The sequence below is a fragment of the Diceros bicornis genome, chromosome 1 (assembly GCF_020826845.1).
Source record: "Diceros bicornis minor isolate mBicDic1 chromosome 1, mDicBic1.mat.cur, whole genome shotgun sequence".
NCBI classification, from domain to species: Eukaryota; Metazoa; Chordata; class Mammalia; order Perissodactyla; family Rhinocerotidae; genus Diceros; species Diceros bicornis.
Window position 1 is genome coordinate 40,501,290 of NC_080740.1, and position 22,933 is coordinate 40,524,222.

General features: G+C 33.4%; 1 protein-coding gene across 1 annotated transcript in view; it reads right to left on the bottom strand.

Annotated features, from left to right (window-relative positions):
- Window positions 1–1,578: 1,578 nt before the first annotated feature.
- Window positions 1,579–22,933, bottom strand: part of DTWD2 (DTW domain containing 2) — a 93,398-nt gene continuing 72,043 nt past the window's right edge. Inside the window, exons 5-6 of the mRNA XM_058539034.1 lie at window positions 10,858–10,986; window positions 1,579–4,591 (exon numbers count right to left, since the gene is read on the bottom strand). Of these exons, the coding sequence (XP_058395017.1) occupies window positions 4,421–4,591; window positions 10,858–10,986 (300 nt within the window). The 3' untranslated portion in view covers window positions 1,579–4,420. The remainder of the gene's footprint in view (window positions 4,592–10,857; window positions 10,987–22,933) is intronic.

The following is a 22,933-nucleotide window of genomic DNA, read 5'->3' on the forward strand; positions in this document are numbered from 1 at the left end:
ATTTAGGGCAATCAATGGGAATATGTGATGAAGAAACTGAAGATGTTATATAGAAGTGCTCTTCTACATAATTCACTAACAATAGTGTGGTGAGGAGCTTGCTCGTTCCAAAATCTTGGGGAAAAAACAACATTGTAATGGTCATGGCTAAGGAAAGTTGGGTTTCGAGTCTTAAAGTGGAGGCACATAATTTTTCCTAACAGATCTAACTCCCAAGTTCCACATAAGAAATCTTGTAATCCAAGCTATAGAAAGCTGCCAAGCACTGTGACTTGCTTCAGATACTGTAGTTCTCAACCCTTTATACTCACATGTGCAAGAAACTCTCAAACTAAGATCACTCATCACACAGTGATTTTCAACTCACTACAAAGGGACTGACTAAATGTATAGTCACCTCGTATACAAGGGACTACTACCCTCTGAGTTACATGGTTTAAATAACAATTCACAAAACAATCTACCCCACATCAAAGTGCAGTCAGAGGACACGTAAAGTTACAAATCCACAAAACCTGGTTCTAGTCCAGGCAAATCGAGCAAACATAAAGCATAGGAATTTAAAGCCAACCAATACAATAAAAAAGTAACAACTTTTAAAAGCCAGATTACATTTTCAGCTAAAATCCTCACATAATACTACACACTTTGAGAATTTTCAGTAACTAAAAATACTAATAATAATATTTTTTTAAATATTATTTAAAACTTTTTTTAAAGTTTTAAAACTGCTTAATAAAAGCAAGTGACTAAAGAAGCATTGTATACTAGAGAAGATTAAATGGCATGATCTTGGTAAGAGGTCAGTAAAATACTAAAAATTAGTAACATAATTCAAGAGGTCAGAAAAATAATTTGGAAAATTATACATACTTTCTTCAAAAAATTTTATACATTTCCAACAACACGGAATTTTAAGCTTGCTTAAGTGTCCAAAAAACATCCTAAAATGTTGTATTTAAAAGACAAAAGTAGTAATTACTCTAAAAAAGCAACACAAATTGAAGTAAAATTTTAAGATTTAAATGGTGTCTTATGTAGGAACTTTCTTTTTTTAAAAAAGCAACAATAATGGATAAAGGAAATTTGCCAAATTTATTTTTAACACGAAAAAAATTACTGCAAGATGATTTTAACCCATTTGGTAAGAACTCATTATACATTATTATATTTCTTCTCTATTAAACCTAGATAATCATTTGATATTATAGGTGTTTTAGATTATAAATGAGCTAATTTGTTTTTAAATCAAAAAAAAGTCAATAATAGAAATCTAACTTTTGTTGAGATTTTAAAATATTTTCTGCATAGTTTCCCCAAACATTCATTAGCATTCTAGTTATGACCAGCATTAAAGCTTTTAATAAAAGTCTAATCCAGGTCAACAATAAATGAATAAATAAGGATAAAAATGATCAGAAATAACCATTGGTGTATGTTCATGTATCGCATACTCACACATATATATCAAGCTTACTTTTAAATCACGTTTAGTTTTTCCTTACATATTAAAACTGGATACAGAAAACTCTAGAAGTTATAAATAAAGAACAAAACAAAGTCCCCTCTTCTTGCAGTAGATTTAAGTTGGATATAAATATATACTACATATATATCTCTTATTCTATACAAAATCTCAGTAAATATTTTCCCAAGGGGGTGGAAAAACTTTATTCTCTCAAAGTTTTTGCCCACTAAAAAAGATTTAAATAGCCCTAGTTACAGAAATATGTTCTTGAAATTACAGCTGTATTATATCCTACTTCAGTTATTTCCATATGAAAACTTCAACATAACTAGTTTGTCACAGTCAATAAACTTATTCAATGAATACTGAAAAATCTAAACTTATCCAGTGATTACAAATGAAAATGTGTGCTATTTCAAAATTATATGCACCTCTTTAAAAATTAGGGCTACTACCCAAAGCAATCTACAGATTCAATGCAATCCCTATCAAAATTCCAACGGCATTTTTCACAGAAATAGAACAATCTTAAAATTTGTATGGAACCACAAAAGACTCCGAATAACCAAAGCAATCTTGAGGAAAAAAAACAAAGCCGGAAGTATCAAGCTCCCTGATTTCAAACTGTATTACAAAGCTATAGTAATCAAAACAGTATGGTATTGGCATAAAAACAGACACATAGATCAATGGAACAGAATAGAAAGCCCAGAAATAAATCCACGCATATAGGTCAATTGATTTACGACAAGGAGCCAAGAATATACAATAAGGAAAGGATAGTCTCTTAATAAATGGTGCTGGGAAAACTGGACAGCCACAGGCAAAAGAATGAAATTGGACCACTATCTTACACCATACACAAAAATTAACTCAAAATGGATTAAGGACTTGAACATAAGACCTCAAACCATAAAATTCCTAGAAGAAAACATAGGCAGTAAGCTCCTTGACATTGGTCTTGGCGATGATTTTTTGAATGTGACACCAAAAGCAAAGGCAACAAAAGCAAAAATAAAGAAGATGGACTACATCAAACTAAAAAGATTCTTCACAGCAAAGGAAACTATCAACAAAATGAAAGGGCAACCTGCTGAATGAGAGAAAATATTTGTAAGTCACATATCTGACAGAAGGCTAATATCCAAAAAATATAAAGAACTAATACAACCGAATAGCAAAAAAACAATCCTATTAAAAAATGGGCAGAAGATCTGAATACACATTTTTCCAAAGAAGACATACAGACGGCCAGCAGGTATTTGAGAAGATGCTCAACATCACTGACCACCAGGGAAATGCAAATCAAAACCACAATGAGATATCACCTCACACCTGTTAAAATGGCTATTATCAAAAAAGACAAGAAATAATAAGCGTTGACAAGGATGTGGAGAAAAGGGAACCGTTGTGCACTGCTGGTGGGGATGTAAATTGGTGCAGCCACTATGAAAACCAATACGGAGGCTCCTCAAAAAATTAAAAATAGAACTACCATATGATCCAGCAATTCCACTTCTGGGTATTTACCCAAAGATAACAAAAACACTAACTTGAAAAGATATATGCACCCTCATGTTCACTGCAGCATTATTTACAATAGCCAAGATACAGAAACAACCTAAGCGTCCATCAGTGGATGAATATATAAAGAAAAAAAATGTGGTCTATACATACAACGGAATATTATTCAGTGATAAAAAAGAAGGAAATCTTGCTATTTGCAACAACATGGATGGACCTTGAGGGCATTATGCTAAGTGAAATAAGTCAGATAGAGAAAGACAAATACCACATGATATCACTAATAAGTGGAATCTACAAAAAAAAAGCTCATAGATACAAGGAACAGACTGGTGGTTGCCAGAGGCAGGGGGTGGGCACAATGGGTGAAGGAGGTCAAAAGATATAAACTTCTAGTTATAAAATAAATACGTCGTGGGGATGTAATGTACAGCATGGTGACTACAGTTAATTTGCATATTTGAAAGTTGCTGAGAATAAATCTCAAAAGTTCTTATCACAAGAAAAAAATTTGTTGTAACTATGTATGGTGACAGATGTTAATTAGACTTACCATGGTGATCATTTCACAAAGAATACAAATACAGTCACGCACTACATAACATCATTTCGGTCAATGATGGACTGCATATACAACAGTGGTCCCATAAGATTAGTACTATATAGCCTAGGTGTGTAGTAGGCTACCCCATCTAGGTTTGTGTAAGTACACTCTATGATGTTCACACAAGGATGAAATTCCCTAATGACGCATTTCTCAGAACATATCCTTGTCAGTAAGTGACGCATGACTGCATCAAATCATTATGTTGTACACCTGAAACTAAAACAAAGTTATATGTCAATTAGACCTTAATAGAAAAAAATTATGGCAATTAATAGAACACCTAATCACATTAACTGAGTTCAAGTTTAGTCCCTAAAGAATAGTTTCCTTATTCTGTTATACTATTTTATGAAATAAGTTCAATCTAAACTACTTGATTATCATTATTTTCAAACTATAAAGTTCACATACAATTTTGCAAATTGACGTAGGTATCCTCTATTATAGGTCTATACCTAATTATCCTATAATCATTAATGGAAATAATACTGTCCCAATCAGGCAGAACAATTTCCTTCCATAAGAACTTCTAACCCAACTCAACAACTAATCACATTTCAAATTACGGATTTTAAAAAACGTAATAGAGGCACATTTTTAAAAATAAACATAGTATGAAATCTTGCTTTTTACTGAGTCAGTAATTTTTGTGTGTGTCTGTCTCTTTACAGCTATTTGGTTTACTTTCTTCTTCTGGGTAAGTTTAGTATGCAACTCTCATTCTTTAGACAGTCAAAAGCCCACAGACTTAAATTGTATGAAGACTTAACTTAGTATTGTCAGCTGAAGACACCATAACTAGCACCATAAGAACAACTGCACTAAATTTTAACACTGTTCATTAACAGTTCCATTTTCCTGAGTTTGCGTTTGTTCTTTGGCATCGGCTTAGGATATATTCCGTTTTTCAGAAGGTGTTCCTTGCTGAGGCGAATCTGAGCACCATGCTGAAGCTGGAAAGAGCATAAAGCTTGAAGAGGGCGAAGCAAAGTCTGTTAAGATAAAAAAAAGATACTAAAAAAGTGTCTGTGACAAATCATAATATTCTGTCTAGATTTTTTTCTTCAGAAACAGACTACATTTCTTTTTATTATTATTGGCTTTTAACTATGAAAAGCACTAGACATGCTAATAAATATATGATTATTTCTAAATAAATAATTTCTTTAAATTCATACCTTACACACCACTAAAGAATTCCAATAAGAATACAAATACAGATTTTCCATATGGGTGATAAAGTTTGAATTTAGTTTTACACATTAATAGTCAAACACCACAAAAAATTGTTGCCATTATAACAATTTAATCTGTAACAAGCAGACTAAAAGAGACCTTTAGATACAAATTAGATAATTCAGTTTCATTTATAGACTGATGCAAGCTTCCTGCTATCTGATAACAAGGAGATGATGGCAGCAATGGGTAAGTGGTTTACTAATTCTCTCACACTAGTCCACGGACCACACACAAGCTAAATATCCAGGTTTTGGTGCATTTGAAATAATTCTAACTGTATATGTACCTGTCTAAATTCCAATATCTATAGGGCCAGCCATATACATAGACATGCAAAATGGCTGGACCCGTAAGATAAAGAGAATGGTAGAGGCTGTAAAACAACTGGAGCATATGCTCTACCTAAACTTATTCATTTTCAAAAATCAAAAAAAAAATAAAAACACTATGTCAGTGTTTTAAACATATTTTGAGTCAGATTCTTTCTTTGGGCCTGAGACCCCGATATAAATCTCTTAAATAACAACAGCAAAAGCTTGATTGAACAGATTGTTAAAAAAAAAAAAACATAAAAGGAACAAACAAAAACACTGACAGATTTAACAACAAAAATTTCACAATGTCGGGGCCAGCCCAGTGGCGTAATGGTTAAGTTTGTGCGCTCCGCTTCAGCGGCCCGGGGTTTGCAGGTTCGGATCCTGGTGTGGACCTATGCCCCACTTGTCAAGCCATGCTGTGGTGGCGTCCCATATAAAGTGGAGGAAGATGGACACGGATGTTAGCCCAGCGCTAATCTTCCTCAGCAAAAAAGAGGAGGATTGGCAAAAGATGTTAGCTCAGGGCTAACCTTCCTCAAAAAACAAAAAAAAATTCACAATGTCTATGTGAAAATTTACTCCCCTACATATACAATGTAAGGGGTAGCAAAGAGCTTAATAGCTTCAATTTACAATGAACTCATAAACTGTGGCAGTCACTAGTAGTTGCTTCTCCATATCCATTCTTTTCTTCTTTGTTAAAAAAATCCAAAATTTTATTCAAGGTGGCAACGTGTCCAGCTTGTAATATTACATTGGCTAATGGAACAGTCTATCCAATGAGATGTAAGCAGAAGTCTTAGGGTGAGGCTTCCAGGGATACTCTTTAAAACTGGACAGACTTAGCAGGCATTGGTTTTTGCCCTTTCTTCTTGCCTGGAACATGACTGCTAGACATCAGATAATCATCATGTGACTACAGTACAATAAACATAAAGATTAAAGCCAAATACATATGATGAAGGACATAAAGACAGAAGAAATCTGGGTCATTGATGTCCTTTTCAGGCTGCATCCCCAGTCCTGGACTGCTCACTTTGGCATTTCTTATTTACAGGAGAAAAACAAATCCCTATATGTTCCAACCACTGCAGTAACGGCTCTGTTACATGCAACCAAATGTAATTCCTAACTGCTATACACCAATAAGAAAAAGATAAACATCTTGGAAAAGCTCTGCATGACATTCCTGTAGAAAGCCCCTTAAGTTTGTTCTCATAATTTCTTCCAATATCTTCATTACTTCAAACAAGAGAGCAAATGTGGAAACAACTATATATTACTTTACAGAGCCATAATGGACTGATTGGATTCTGAAAGATCATACCTAGGAAACATACCGAGGACTATATACAGACTGAGACAACTGAAAGTTCTATTGCTATGTTAGGACGTTTATTAGATTCTTCATAGATAGGAGAATACTAATAGTCCTGTGGTTAAAGGCCTCCAACTTTTATCTCCTGGAGATAAGATTCTACCAATTTTCTGAGGTAATTAAGAGAATGAATTTTGGAGATAGACAGATCTGGATTAGATCCCCACTCTATCTCTGTGGTCGTTACTAGGGCTCTTCACAAATACGCCAGTGCTCCTTCTTGGTATATGATCACATTGTTTTTTCTAGCCCCCTTTGAAGTTATGCATGGCCATATAACTTACTTTGGTTAATGAAATGTGAGCACGAATAATGTGTGTCACTCTGGGTAGAAGCTTTCAAAGCGGTGTATGATTCACCACCTCCCCTTATTCCTTCCTTGATGAAAGCAGAATGACTGACGTGTCTAGATGATGTCTCCATCAGCCTGGGACCCTAAGAGAATGCAGTGAGCAGAGGTCCCCGGCAACTCCACTGGACAGACAGCGTGAGAGAGGCGTAAACCTTTGCTGTATTATGCCATTCTGATTTTGGAGTTTTAAGTTACTGCAGCCAAATCTAGCCTATCTTGACTAATGCAATCACTTACTAGCTATGTGTTCCCAGATAAGTTATATAACCTCTCTTTGCCTCATCTTCTTCACCTGTAAAATGAGGACAGTAACACCTACCTTACAAGGTTATTATCATGGTACACTAAGATGATGCATTTAAAGTGTTTAGCACACTACTTGATAATAAATGATAATGTTGCTATATAAATTAATAACATCATATCTGAGGCCATTTGAACTATATGAGAGACGGACTGGCTTAGAGAAACTAAGAAAATCCTCTATTTACAAAATTAGTTCATTTCTAAAAGTTTGGGGGGAAATCAGTGTTTTGTAAATCCTTTTGTCTGTAGGTGCAAAGTGACAGTTTTCAAGGGACCATTATTACCAACTTCTGGTGTTGAGTAGAGCTAAGGCACTTAGGCTACGGCACAAAGCTTCGCCACATCAGGCTATACAAGTTCATAAGGTAAAACTGCCAAAGAAGAGAAGGTTCTATAATAAAGACGATCCCCAAGCTCAAAGCTTCCAAGGTATGAAAAGACCTGGTAAATATTATAGTAGCTGAAGGAAAACCACCAACTTTTAGTTCATAATTTTTGTCAATCTATCATCAAGAACCAAGAGAGGCAAGGAAGGGCAAAAGGATTAAACCTTCCTGAGTGCCTGGTGCCAGGCAATTAACACACATTATCCCATTCAATTGTCACAATAATATTATGAGGTAACTATTTTTTGTACATTACAGATAAGAAAACAAAGCACAAAAAGATTACAGAAATTGCCCACTGGCAAAAAGTGATGATGATAAGTGATGAAGTTTTGATTCAAACCTGCTTCAAAACTCATATCATGCTACTTCCAAGTGTCTGAAAAACTGCTCAAGAATAAAGGATGAGGAAGAATCAACAGGCTAAGAACACTATTCTATGCCAAGTTCTTTGTTTTGAGGAGGCCTACCTCTACAGAATGAAGCCAGGTGAAAAACTGCTACTCTTCCCCAACATCTTAAGGCTTTATTAGGATGCCCCTAATGAAAAGTTATTAAGGGAAAAATGTATGTCATAGCTTTCCTCCCTAGGAAAGAGAAAAAATACCTATGTTCAGAGCAGATGTAACTGTGTTTCTCAGTGGAATGTACTCATTTTTTAATTGTAGCTAGATTTGAACAGGCTGAGCTTGGCGTTCCCCCACTAAGAAAGCTAATTTTTTGCCAGCTTTAATAATAAGCAACTTGGGATGTTTCATTACGCATTTCTTCTGCTCATGCTCCCGTCGACCATCTTATCAGTACCCCCCAAATCACACATCTAATTGTCAAACATCCTTTTTCTACTCCTGGCAACTTTAGTATGACTATTCCTAGTGACCAAAGCAAAGAGAACTCTAGGACGTCACTATTACTTTAGGATTTTGTATTCGATTTGATCCATAGACAACAATAACAAAAGCTGAAGAGATCCTGGGTCCTGTCACCTTTCTGTATCTTAAACTTTGCCTGTGTTAGATATTATACTCAGAATACAAGATAGGTTTCCTACTGTGATGGTACATTAATTAATACCAGAATAATATATCTTGTAAAACTGGGAAGGGGGGAACAGTAGCAGCAGTAGCAGTAGCGGTACAAACCCTATCCCAAACTCTAACCCTATTATATTACAACTACTATTATTAAACCACCACCACCACCACCAACATTAAAGCTTCTGTTTAGGATTGCAGTAACGATCCAATTCCAACTGTGGGAATAAGAGGTATAAGTATATAGAGAATTCTTTTCAGCACCCAAAACAAGGAGAGGAAAGAAAGTATTAAATCTATAGCCAAAGAATATTATATTTTCCCTAAAGACTTGAACTTTTAATGGGTCCCAGGTATGTGTTGGCTGATCCTAGAGGTTTACATCAACAAAAAGGAAAATAAATACAAAGATTATACAGAAAGCAAGTTTAAACAACAGCACTGGGTTTCATCTTTCTTTAAGACACCTTAAAACAGTGTAGTTTTTTTGTTCAAGAACATACAGGGATGATGGTGAATAAACAAAATAGAAAGACAAATATAGGGGTATAATACATTGGAGTTGGCAATAAAGTTAGAGGGGAGGGAGAAAAGTCTGAGAACACTCCTTGGTCATTTGGGGTAAGGATCTAGGGACCCTCATGAATTTGTTTTTCTCAAAGGAGAGAGAACAGAAAAAGAGAAATTGCCTAGACCCAAAACGAAGTCTACTCGCACGAATATACACAAAAAAAGCCTACTCGTGAAAGCCTACTTCTTTCAAAAGAAGAAGAGTCTTCAACTCCGACCTTTTCCAAGGCTTAGGGTAGGGAGAGGAAAAAGGCCATTCAACGCTTGCTTCTGGCACTCTTTAACTCTCCCTACTCGCTCGGGAGGTTTTTTGTTCTTGTTCTTGGTAACTAATCCAGTTACTCAGACCTGAGCTTTTATCCATTATTGAAATCTCCTTCATGGCTAAGGCACACTCTTATAATAGTAACCATAGTATATAATGAGAGAGAGAGAAAGAAGAAAGAGTACTTCGTGTGTGTGTGTGTGTGTGTGTGTGTGTGTGTGTGTGTATTAGAGGGGGGCGTTATAAAACTCCATTTAGTTATGTTGCCATCCTCTGACTTTTTCTTCTTGAGTTGTATTTACCAAAAATTTTCAGTGATTAAAAAACTCTAACAATTTAAGTTTTACTATTTTTTTCTTTTGCCATAAATGCAAAGTTTTTCACATATTCCAAAAGATTGAGATGTTAGTAAGCCCACTCAAACATTATTCTTTACTGATGATTATTAATTATATATGAAATCATCAGGCTTTCATGGAAATTAAATAAAATGATGATTGCAGGTTATAACCTTTTCATATTCTGCAGGAGTTTTTCTCAAAAAATTATATCTTTTTTACACTCTAAGCAAAGTTAATAAGATAAACAAGAAATTGGTATACCTCCTCAGTATACCTCCTCAAATAAAAGCACCAATGTAAAAAAAGAAAAGGTTGCTGTAAAATATTCTTTTGTTTCTTTTTCCTGAAGAAGAGTAGCCCTGAGCTAATAGCTGTTGCCAATCTTTCTTTTTTTGCTTGAGGAAGAGTGGCCCTGAGCTAACAGCTGTTGCCAATCTTCCTTTTTTTGCTTGAGGAAGAGTGGCCCTGAGCTAACAGCTGTTGCCAATCTTCCTTTTTTTTTTGCTTGAGGAAGAGCGGCCCTGAGCTAACATCTATGCCAATCCTCTTCAATTTTGTACGTGGGTCGCTGCCACAGTGTGGCTGATGAGTGGTGTAGGTCCACGCCTGGGATTTGAACCTGTGAACCCGGGCCACCGGAGGGGAACACACTGAACCTAACAACTACACCATGAGGCGGCCCCTGTAAAATATTCTTTTAATTAAAACTTAAAAAGGTGAGTACAAGAAAATACAAAATACTAACAGAGAAATACAAAATACTAAAAGAAAAATCTAGCCAAAAAAACTGTATTTAATGTTGTGCTACTTAAAAGCAATTTAGCATATTACAAATGCTGTTTGCACAGCTTAGAATGAATATTTAAATAGTCCAATCTGGAATGCTAAACTAACACAGAAAAACACCAGAGGGGGAAAGAAGGTTACAAAAGTACACAAATTTCTATCACAGATACATTTTACTTGTCACTTGAGCTACAAATTTAACAAGTTATGCACCTCTAAATTTTCTAGATAAAATCTAACCAAACTCCTACTTTCAAAAACTATATCACTTTCCACAGACATACCTCTTGTATGTAACTATTTTTCTCCAAGATGGAAAGAGCAATAGCTGCACACTCCAGTGTAGAAAGGCACCTATTAGTTGGCTGTGTCCGAATTACATACTGACTAGAAACGCTAGTTTTTAACTGCACCTGAAACCAAAAACAGAATAACAGAATGTAATTTTGGTTTTAAATTTAAAAGTATAAAGTCTGTGTTTTAAATACTAATTACTTTAATTTCCTTCCAAAATTTCCAGTTTAGAAATATTCAATGTATCGATATCTTCTATACATAATATACTTTTGTTATTGTTATTGTTAAATAGTAGAAGCAAGAAAACAGTTACACATATATTGGACAAAGAAAATATACCCAGACTATACATAAATTCCTATAAATTAAACATAAAAAGACTAATAGCCCCCTCCCAGTAGGCATCTAGTATCTCTAAAGTCCTACGAGTCTCTCATTCCTTTAAACAATTAAAACTCTCTCATCCATGCCATCTTGTCCCTCAACCTCATTCCTCCTTTGTTTCTCATGCAGTCACCCCATGATGAGAAATACAGTTCTTCTACTCTGTTTTTTCTTCGAAGAACTCCCCTCTACAACTTATATCATTTCTTTCCTCAGAAAGAGGAGGACAGGAGGAGAGGGAAAGAGAGCATCATAAAAGATTCACTACAGAATGTATTTGATTTTGAAACACATCCTTTAAAGCATATTTGACTAATAATGTTTTAGATATGATCATATTAAAATTACTCTGTATTTCTACCAATGAAAAAGACGGCAAATAGATGTAAGGATGGAAAGAGATCCAGGAAAATAGTTGAGAAACATGTATAATGATAAAAGAAAGCCTATGATTAAATAATTGTAAGAATAATTCATAATGTTGATTAACTGTAATTACTGAAAGCTTTGCTATTTCATCAGGTCAACTAGTAGAACAGAGTACAGCCAACTACTGCTTTCAATATTCAGTTCCAAGTCATCACTGGATGAATTTATAATAGACATCTGATTGCAACACAACCTTCGGGAAACATGCAAAATTCACAGTGAATTTTGTTTATTGGAATGAATTTGATTTTTAAAAGAAGTTTGTTATTTTAGGGAGGAGTTTTATTTCTCACTTTATGAAAACTCAGAATGTTAAATTTTTGTAAGTTAAAAAACTTCAGAATATCCTTCACAAATCATCTAACCAGAAATTATCCAGTAACTAGATATATTAAAAGAGTATATAACTAAGATCTGTCATATTATTAACATACATGTTATTAGAGCATGTTAATGTGATCTTCTCACAGTTCCTCCTTTTATGCTTATGTGCTAGTTCACCTTCATCACACACTTGATTCAATGAGTAAATGACCAAGAGCAAAAAGAAACACTGTTGATTCATCTTCTTGAAAAGTCACAGGCATCACAATAAATAATTTGTCAGAAATTGCTTTGTCTTCTTGAATAAAAGTTCAAGAAATCCCAAGGCAAAATTAACTATTCTAAGAAAGGACAAAATTAACATAAAGTCCAGTATAGAAAGAAGATCTACTGAAAGACCAGGATTATTATATCAAACCTAACAACAATTAATCAATCAATCTCAGTCAAGTCATTTAGTTTCTCAGCTCCTCTTCACCTATAAAAATCAGATAGCTGAACCTGATGCTGTTAAAACCTATCTTTTAATGATCAATCCTAAGATTGTAATTTATACATTAATTATAAATTTCAATATAGTTATTAATATATTATATACATAATCTTAATTTCCAAATTTTGTAAGCCATGCTGACTCAAAGAATGCTTCAGTAATTTTGATCTTTTTGGAAGTTGGTTCTCTATGGATATAAGTTGTTTGAGTGCTCGTAACATAACCCTTCTTTACAAATAGGAAAATCACTGGTTGGCTTAGAATTCTACCAGTATAGATTGTGAGCCTGTAATATAACTTCCATTTTAGAAACAGCCAACTCTTTCAAATCTTATTTCTAGACTTAGCTTCAACTCTTTTCCATTGATTCTCTGAATTGGCTAAAATTTGAATTGCTGTAAATTCTTTTGTTGTTACAATGCCGTCCTTTCTTCTCTTCCATTAAATCTTAAATATATATTTAACATATAGGAATACCAGATAACAGTTTGATGGCTATGATCACTGTTCAGATGCCTTCAAAAAGACTTTTTTCAAATGTTTCCTTCCTAGATATACCTTTACTACTTTGGTCACCACAAGTGATTTGTGTCGTTAAAAGTTTGGGTGACATTGCATGTTTTTAGCTTTAGGGCTAAAAAACAAACAAATATCCAAGGAAATAACACGCCATGGCTTATGTTTGCAGAACATATATATTTTTTAAATAATTTACCATAACATAGTTTATTCTTTTGTCAAGCAAACTAAAAATTAAGACCACAAAATTAATATTTTAATTCATAATCCACCCCCACAAACACTGTATTTTTATAATTTGATGGTGATTACTTGTTATCTGTACTCAGGCTATTTTAAGCCAAGTTTCATTACTACATAAAACTGTTGTGCTTCTAACTTAATTATTAAGAGTCACACGTCTTTCTAATTACTTGAGCAGCTTCTTTAAAGGTTTCTAGAAAAATCAACCTATTTTCCAGGCTTTCTGAAACAACCCTAGTCTAGAACAGGCTGAAATAAACTTTCTTTTAGTACCACCCTCAAGTCTTTACCACTGGAAAACAGACATAAAAACCCTCCTTTCTGTAACAGCCTTCTATGATCTTTCAGAAGCAAAATTCATTATCTAAGCTTATAAGGTGCCCTTTGAAAGAGAGGTACTAAATCTTTTCTTCTAGCCCTAATCCCTTGATCCAGTTCACTCCTTTCATTCCCTCAGTTTAGTTCAATGATATGATCTAATAGTGGTAAGAGTCCAGCTGTTACATTACACAATTGTCAGCTCTAACACAGACTTAGCCACTTACGTGCAAAGTTTCATGCATTTACTGGAACCTAAGTGTTATTCTAGATAATGTACATGTATTGTCTCATTTAATTCTCACAAAGACCCTATGAAGTAGGTACTATTATTCTCTCAAACTTATAGATGAGGAAATCAAATCACAGAGAGGTGAAGTAACTTAATCAAGGTTCCAAAATCAGTCCTGGTAGAGCAGATATAAGAATTCATGAAGTCTTAGTCAAGAACCTGAGTTCTGGGCCAGCCCCGTGGCTTAGCGGTTAAGTGCGCATGCTCCGCTGCTGGCGGCCCGGGTTCGGATCCCTGGTGCGCACCGACACACCGCTTCTCCGGCCGTGCTGAGGCCACATCCCACATACAGCAACTAGAAAGATGTGCAGCTATGACATACAACTATCTACTGGGGCTTTGGGGGAAAAAATAAATAAATAAAACTTTAAAAAAAAAAAAAAAAAAAAGAACCTGAGTTCTTCATCACCAAGCTAATAAATAAAAGTATGAACTCTTAGGCAAATCCCAACATATGAAACAAATAAAAACAAAGCTGTTCTACTGGAAAGCAAGGCTGAGGCACTCCTGAATAATTTCAGAGTTCTTTGGTTTAAAAACAATGGTATAGAGGGAAGGGTCTTCTCTTACACAAGTATGAAAGCTACTCGAAAATATCAGTATCTATGCCTTGCTCCAGTCTTGCCAGACTATGAAGCCTGCAAAGTTTCTGCAGAAAGTACAGATTCCATGATTAATGTTGAAATTCAGAAAATTTGATAAAAATAAAGTTTAAAAGGGCATTAGTTATAGATAAAATGTTAATATTAGTGCTACTTCCTAAACACATTACTGTTTAAATTATTTTTTTCTGAGTTGGCCTGAGAAATTTCACTTCATAATACAGTTTCTATAGGAAAGCACATTTCCAAAATTACAAGAAAACTTGTAGAATACATTTGGTTTAAAATTTAGCATTTTCTTACACATGAAAAATGAGAACTAAAGTTATACATTGCTTCTCTAACATACAAAAATTTTGATGTTAAAAAATGCAGATACACAATTGAGAAGCCTAAAAATTAAACACTTACAAATTTCAAATGTGAGGAACTTTAAATAATGATACAAAATTAAAATTCCATTGAGTGACATATTTAGCCAAATATCTTGATTACTGGTTCTTTTTGTTAAAAAATATTTAATCTACCATTGCATGTCACAAAACTCCAACACAGTCCATATGTGAAGTCACTGGAAACTCTGGATATGGAAATATATCCAGAAGGAAAGTAAAAAACACCCAGATTCATGAGATCACAGAATTAGAAGTAATCTTTAGAAGTCAAATAGTCCATCTCCTTGTTCTTAGGCATGACTCTTCTTTAAAAAACTTTGGATTCACAGAATTAATCCAAAGTTTAAAGCAATATTGAAATACAAAACTTTCTTATAATTAAATAAAACAAGGTTTTATCTGAATTTCGAAGCTTCCTCTTAAAAAAAATTAAAGGAGGCATGAAAACAAAAATTACTTAAGATTATTAGCTATAATAACTTCAGAGTGATTTCAGTAAGCAAATAAAATGTTATGCCACTCAACAATGTCAGAAAGAAGAACACCACTACAGATTATAAGTCTTGGCATTCCTTTCTGCTACCCCAATTCCTACTTTTTCTAACAACAGTTAATGAAGACAAGTCTCTGTTGAACAATGCTATAGAAACTAACTTTTGTGATACCCACTGAAATTGAAATCGTCCAACTAATGTTTACATGTATGCATTTTTTCATATTGGCCTTATATCAATTTATATCCTTTATTAGGAGACTTAAATTAGAAACTGATTGAGGATATTAAAAACTGACTTACTAGTCTTACCTAAATAATAACCAATTTTGTAATGTCTTGCTAGTCAACATTTTCCACCAAAGATAAACTTCATTTAACAATTAGCAATTCTCTCCATTTCAAAAGCTGTCATGGCTTCATAAACAGCTATTGAAAAATAAATCATAAATTAGCTAGGTGTGAAATAAAGCACATATTATACAATTACTTAAATTCATTTGCCACATTAGGTTTTTATTTTAAAATTTACTCTAAGTTGCATGCTATTTTATTTTATTAAAAACACTTGTATTTTCTATAACCTTGAATTAAAATACTGTTCATGAATTGGGAAGCAGAAAAGTACAGTTAACTAAAAGTATAAGATGTGAAGTTAGACACACCTAAATTTAAATCTACATAATAGTTTATGACCTCAAACAAGTTTCTCGAACTCTCAGAGCCTAAAACATTAACAATCTTAGAGGATAATTGTGCTTTAAGCAACTAATGTATGTGAAGTGCTTAGCAAAGCCTGCCATACAGTAAGCACTCAACACAGGCAAAGATGTTGATGAGGGTGGTACTGCTGCTGCTGATGCTAACAAGGATGGTGGCAGTGGTGGTGATTCACAACGCTTTCTTCACAATCTAATGAATAAGTGTGCAGCAACTCAGCTTTACTGCAATAAATCCAGATGAGTAGCCTGGCCAAGGGTGTGGAATGCGACGGAACTTAGGACAGAAGAAGAAAAGCTATGGAATAGGTGTTAGGAGCTGGAGAAAGAACCACAACAGAGAGATTTTACTGAATACCAGAAAAGAACAAGTTACTTTGCCAGGTAAATGAAATATTCCTAGAGTTAGAACCTTGTAAAATAAAAAAGCCGAAATATTTCATTAAAGGTATATTTATAGACAAGGAAATAGTTTTTTTAGTCTTTCACCCTTTAAGCACATGATCTGAGCATCATTAAAATGTGCAATAATCATCAAAGTAATTAGATCTGTATCTATATCTTTAGATATTTCTTTAAAACATTTCCAAACAACACTATATAACAGAAAAGATAGACCATGAACTTGTAATGATTTTTGAAAATCACTTTTAAAATGAAAATTTTTCATTTCTTGCATGACTGTTTTATCCGCCTGATGTTTTCAATGTATTTTCTTATCCTCCTCTACCTCTGCCATGTGTAACATATCTGCAATGTTTAATTGATTTTATGACAGTAAAATTGGCAGACAGACATAAAAAAGAGTTGGTTAACAATAGGTTATGTTCCTTTGAGCAATACAGAGCACAGGATACCTAAATGATGAGAAATTATGCATTGCAGAGTATCAGAACTTTTAAGACCTTAGTTTACTTACAATAGTTTGACTCTTCATGTACAAATGAACCAAATATGTAAAATTATAAATATCTATTTACTAGTGTCTCAATAATTAAAGTCTGTATTTTATTGAGCAATATTGCAGAAAACCTAAATAAAAGGAGACATACAGTGTGTTGTTAGAATGGAAGACTAAACCTTGTACAAATGCTAATTCTAAAAATTTGATTTATGAATTAATGTAATCTCAATAAAAATCTGAAGAGGTTTTTTGCGAGATTTCACAAAGTTGATTCTGAAATTATATGTTAATACAAAGGGCAAAAACATCAAGATATTCTTGAAGAAGAACAAAGTAGAAGGACTTGCCCTACCAGCTACACTTATCGTAAAGCAACATTAATTAAGATAGTGTGTGGCCGGCCCGTGGCTTAGCGGTTAAGTGCGCGCGCTCCGCTACTGGCGGCCCGCGTTCAGATCCCGGGCGCGCACCGACGCACCGCTTCTCCAGCCATGCTGAGGCTGCGTCCCACATACAGCAACTAGAAGGATGTGCAACTATGACATACAACTATCTCCTGGGGCTTTAGGGGGAAAAAAAAAAAGGAGGAGGATTGGCAATAGATGTTAGCTCAGAGCTGGTCTTCCTCAGCAAAAAGAGGAGGATTAGCATGGATGTTAGCTCAGGGCTGATCTTCCTCACAAAAAAATAAATAAATAAATAAAAAGTAAAAAAAAAAAAAAAAGATAGTATGTAAGTGGCACAAAGACAAATAGACCAATAGAACAGAATTTAAGGCATAGAAATATATTCTTACATTTATGCACAAATAATATATCACAGAGGTGACATTCCAATGCAATGAGTTTAAAATGGTGCTCTCAGTAAAAGGTGCTGGGACAACAAAAGTCCAATAATCCAGCAGCCATACGGAAAAAAAAGTGAAACTGGACCCATAGCTCACACCAAACACAAAAATCAATTCCACGCAGATTAAAGACAAATGTAAAAGACAAAACTCTAAAGCTTTTAGAAGATAAGAGAATATGAGCTAGAGATAAGAATGAATGTCATAAACAAAACACAGAAAACACTAACCATGAAAACAGAGATGAAAAATTCAACCACATTAAAATCTAAAATTCCATTTATCAAAACACAGCATAAAAAGAGTGAAAAGACAAGCACAGAGGGAATATATTTGCAGTATATATAACTGTCAAATGGCTCACATCCAGAATACATAAAGAACTCTTAGAAATCAATAAGAAAAAAATTAAAAGCCTAAAAGAAAAATGGTTAAAAGATGTTAACAGGCATTTCAAAAAAGAACATCTAAATGGTTAATAATAAACATATTAAAAAGGTGTTAAACCGCATTAATAATCATAGAAATGAAAATTAAAACCAAATGAGAAACTACTAAACACTCATCAGACTGGCAAGAAGTTTAAAACATCTGACATTACCAAATGTTAGAGACGACAACTCCCATACATTGCTGGTGGGAGTGTAATTAGTTATGATCATGTTATAACATTTTGATTAAACCTAGTAAAACTGAAATTAGGCTTAACCCATGACCCATCTATTTCATTCCTAGGTACATGCCTGAGAGAAACTCTCGCAGATGTGCATCAAGATATACGCAAAAGAACATCTATAGCAGCACTTAATCATAATAGCTCCAAGCTGAAAATAACCCAAATGTCTATCAATAATAGAATGGATGAACTGTGATATAGTCACATAATGGGATGTTATACAGCAATGAAAATGAACAGAGTACAGGTATGTACAATAACATGGATGAATCTTAAAGATACGATATTATAGAAACACAAGATACAAGAGAACATATATAGTATGGTTTGATTATACAAAGTTCAAAAATAAGCAAAACTGCATCACTTAGGGGGTACATATCTTGACAAATAAAAACAAAGAGATGACTACAGTAAAGGTCAGGATATGGTTACCTCTGGAGGTAAAAAAGAGGGTAGTGAATGGGGTAGTAACACATGGCAGAAAAGGGGCCTTTTGGGTGCCAACAACGTTCTATTTCTTGACTTGAAGGGTGGTTATAAGAGTGTTAAGTATTTCTTACTCTACATGTATATTTTATGCATATCTCAAAATAAAACGTTATTAAAAATTTTCATGACAGATATTGTTAAAAATTCTCATGATAGGTATTAGCTCCCTCCTTACTATTAGTTTTCTCTGCTATGCAGAACACTAAAATCAAATTGGAAAACAGAAAATAGTTGTGTAATTAGCAGTGTGACCTTGGGTAGGTTACTTCCTTTTCCAGGTATCACTTTCCTAACATATGAAATAATTAATTTAAACCTATCTCTAAGATTCCTTCAGGTTCTAAAATTCTTCGATTCTGTTTATCTCCCATCATTCAGGTGAACACCACCAGGACACTGATTAAATCTCATGTATGCTTTTTTCCATTCTTCATTGTACAGCAAAGTAGAAAAAAACTGCACATGAAATGCCAAAAAGATATACATGCAAACATAATATTTCACTCTTATTTAAAGAACTACAATCAGCCAAGTTGTGACTCTGAATTACTACCTTATTGTCCATCTAAAAGAGTGCTAGGGATATAAATAGCTGCTGATTGATGAATAAGTTTTTAAAACTCAAATATACAATAACTATTCTGTGTCAGAGCTGAAAAGGTATTAAAGAGAAATATAACATGCATTATATTTTGTGGTGTTGTGGAATTTAATTTTTTAAGACTACAGTCCATTCAAGTGTAGTCAACATATTGAGATGTTAGATAATGCCTATACTTGATGTGTGAATTATTTTATTAGACTATTTAAGAGAGCTAGTGAAATCCAAAAAGTGATTTGGTATTTCTTAAATGAATCCATTCAAACACAATTTGAACAACATAAAATCCTGTGTAATAGCCATTAATGATACAATATATTCCCCTCAGACAGATGGTAATAATTCTGTCAACTTTGTAGTATGGAAAATATCTGCATAAATATCAGATACCAAATCTAACAAATGAATTAGTTTTTAGTGATATATATAAAGCTGAAGAACTACCACCCAAAAAAGTGATGAAACACTAATAATTGCAATGAAGAGAGAAAAGAATATGAGATGGAGAATTTTATCAAATTACAGGGATTTCTTTTCCATTCAATAGGAAAAAATTCTGATTTCAAATTAAAACTGAATTTTCCCAAAGCTCATCATTCATCTTTTCAAGGGATTTAAATGAAAATTCTATTACGTGGTTAATCAAAATAGTGGCATATTAATTCTACGCTTCTTTGTGGAAAGCGTTAATTACAATAAAGGTATCATTATGATGATATACAATATTTAACAAATCGTAGTTTATTGTTATATTGTTTTTTACCATCTGCTTAATGAAAGCTTCTCCTGTAGTTTAACTTACTATTATCTTATTAAGATTCCTATCACTTTTTTAATCTACATAAAAGTTGTTTGTGTATATTTAATTTATTGGCAACATCTAGAATCTAATTCCATCTATATTATCTAGTCCTTTTTCTACTAGACAAGATCAACATTCTAAGCCAAAGACACAAACACACAAAATCTTTCTAACTATTAAACTTCTATTTTTAAATAACTTTCTCTCCAATATCAGTACTCAGTTCAAGTCACCATCATTTCTAGCCTGAATCTCTGCAAATGCCTGTCTGGACATCTTGTTTCCACTTTAGTCTTCTTATAAATCCTTCTCTATGTGTCAGCGAAGTGATTCTTTAAAAAACAAACTGATCACACTATTACTCAAGATTAAAATCCTTAGCTTGCCGCTTAAGTAAAATCTTTAACATGATCTATAAATCACCTGTTTCATCAATACCACTCTCTTCCCAGCTCCCTTACTACATACCAGCCAGACTAAGTATGGAAATTCCTTTACCCTTCTCTTTGCCTGGCTAACTACTACTTATGCTTCAGTTATCAAATGCTAGAGAAGTTTTCATGAATCCCCAAGTTCAATCAAATCCCCATTTTAAAGCATCCCTTGTATTCCATTCACAGAATTTACTTTGTAAATTTGTACCTATATGCTGATCTAAGTGGCTATTTATTTCCACATGACGTAAGCTCCATTAGGACATGGACTGTCTATTTTACTTACCACACTGTGTTCTAGTGTCAAGAACAGTGCCCAACACACTGGCTGGTTCAATAAATATTGGATGTAGTCACGAACGCTGATCACAGTCATTAGAAAATAAACAACTATAGCTATGAATTCAAACCCAGCAGTTAATACTTAAGTTTAGGGTTTTTTGTGACTTTACTGGGGAAGCAGATGTGGAAATGAGAGGTGGACGAGGGATCTATATAAAGAAGTTAGGGATTTGTGTCTGAATTTAAACTTATGAAGTTGATAAACAACTGTTGTTAGTCAATAAATTTTTATAAAGGAAAAGTTGGAATTGGAAAACAAATATTATTAGTGGATTTGAGTAAGTTTATAAAGCAGGGAGAGCCCACTCATGGCACACACATCCTATAAGAATTAGAAATTAAGCCAATTATTAATATTAAAGAAAAAGAAGTACAGCTCCACTCAAGCTTAGAAATCTATAAAAAGCACTTAGACTTGATGAACCAAATATAAATTGTGTTTAATTATAAAATATGTAGTGCTTACACATTGCTTTTCTAAAGGAATATTAAAAGGATTACTTTCTTTTTTCTATGTACTTTTAACATTCTTTTCCATAATGCAAAATCTGAAAATCCTACATCTAAATATTTTCAGCAATTTCTTTTGGGATACATGAAAAATTCAACCAGAGAAAAACTCAGCATGTTATTGAAATCTACACGAAGAACATAAATAAGTTATATTTTCCAAACATTATGCTTTAATTCAAAGTGACATTTTTAGAGCACTCATTTGGAGAAAAAAATTCTAAAGGGAATAAATGTCATGCAGTTTTTTAAACTGTATAGTCATATAAGGAAAGTACATGTCACAAAAACCTTTTCTACTCTTATATTTGTGTAATCACATATACATGTACATAGACACACACATACTTATTCTACCATAAAAATGGAGATACTAAAAGTTTCTAAATTGTCAACCCAAGAAATAGGTATAAACTTGATATCATGGGAAGCCAGTATTTTCAAGATCAATTATATCATTCATATGTTTCTAAAACATTTAACATTCTACAGAAAGTTAGAACTTTTAAAAATATTTTTAAATAATCACAGAGACTGTGTTTTAATAACCACAGAATTTACACATTGTTCCTTTTAAAATTAAAATGTTTATAATCTTTTACCTTAACTTCTTATAACAACATATTTTTCTAAAAGAAATTCTAAAAAAGATGAAGTGTCACGCAGACAAAGGATATCTGTTGCACAGCTTGCAAAATAAGCTTTTACTTAAAGTGAGTAGTTTTGGAATTGTTTAATAATATTGCATACGAATGAATGTATAAGTACTATATCCGTAACAATGTAGCATATATTAGTTGTCTTTTGACCACTCAAAGGTCAGCTTTAGTCTTAAATTTAGCTATATATTATACCAGTGTAAAAAATGCTGACCCAAATTTGGACTTACTAACTGATGAAAGATAAAGATGCTTATCTGAAAGTCTGAAATGAAGGTAAATACTGGGCCTGATGATTTTCAAAAACAAATATCCTTAGTATTAGGTCTGACATAGCTTAAGAGGATAACATATAACTCAAGGTTACCATCTTCATTAGAAAAATATTAGAAAAAATTTGCATTTGTGTTTACCTTCCTATAATTTATATCTTTTCTAGATATAAAAAATTATATGTTAACTATAAAAGACCTACAAAATTTAGAAATGCATAATATAAAAAGTGAAAGTGGCCTATAATGTCACCACTCAGAGACAAGGACTATTTACTATATGGTATTTATTCTTCTAACACTTTAATTTTTA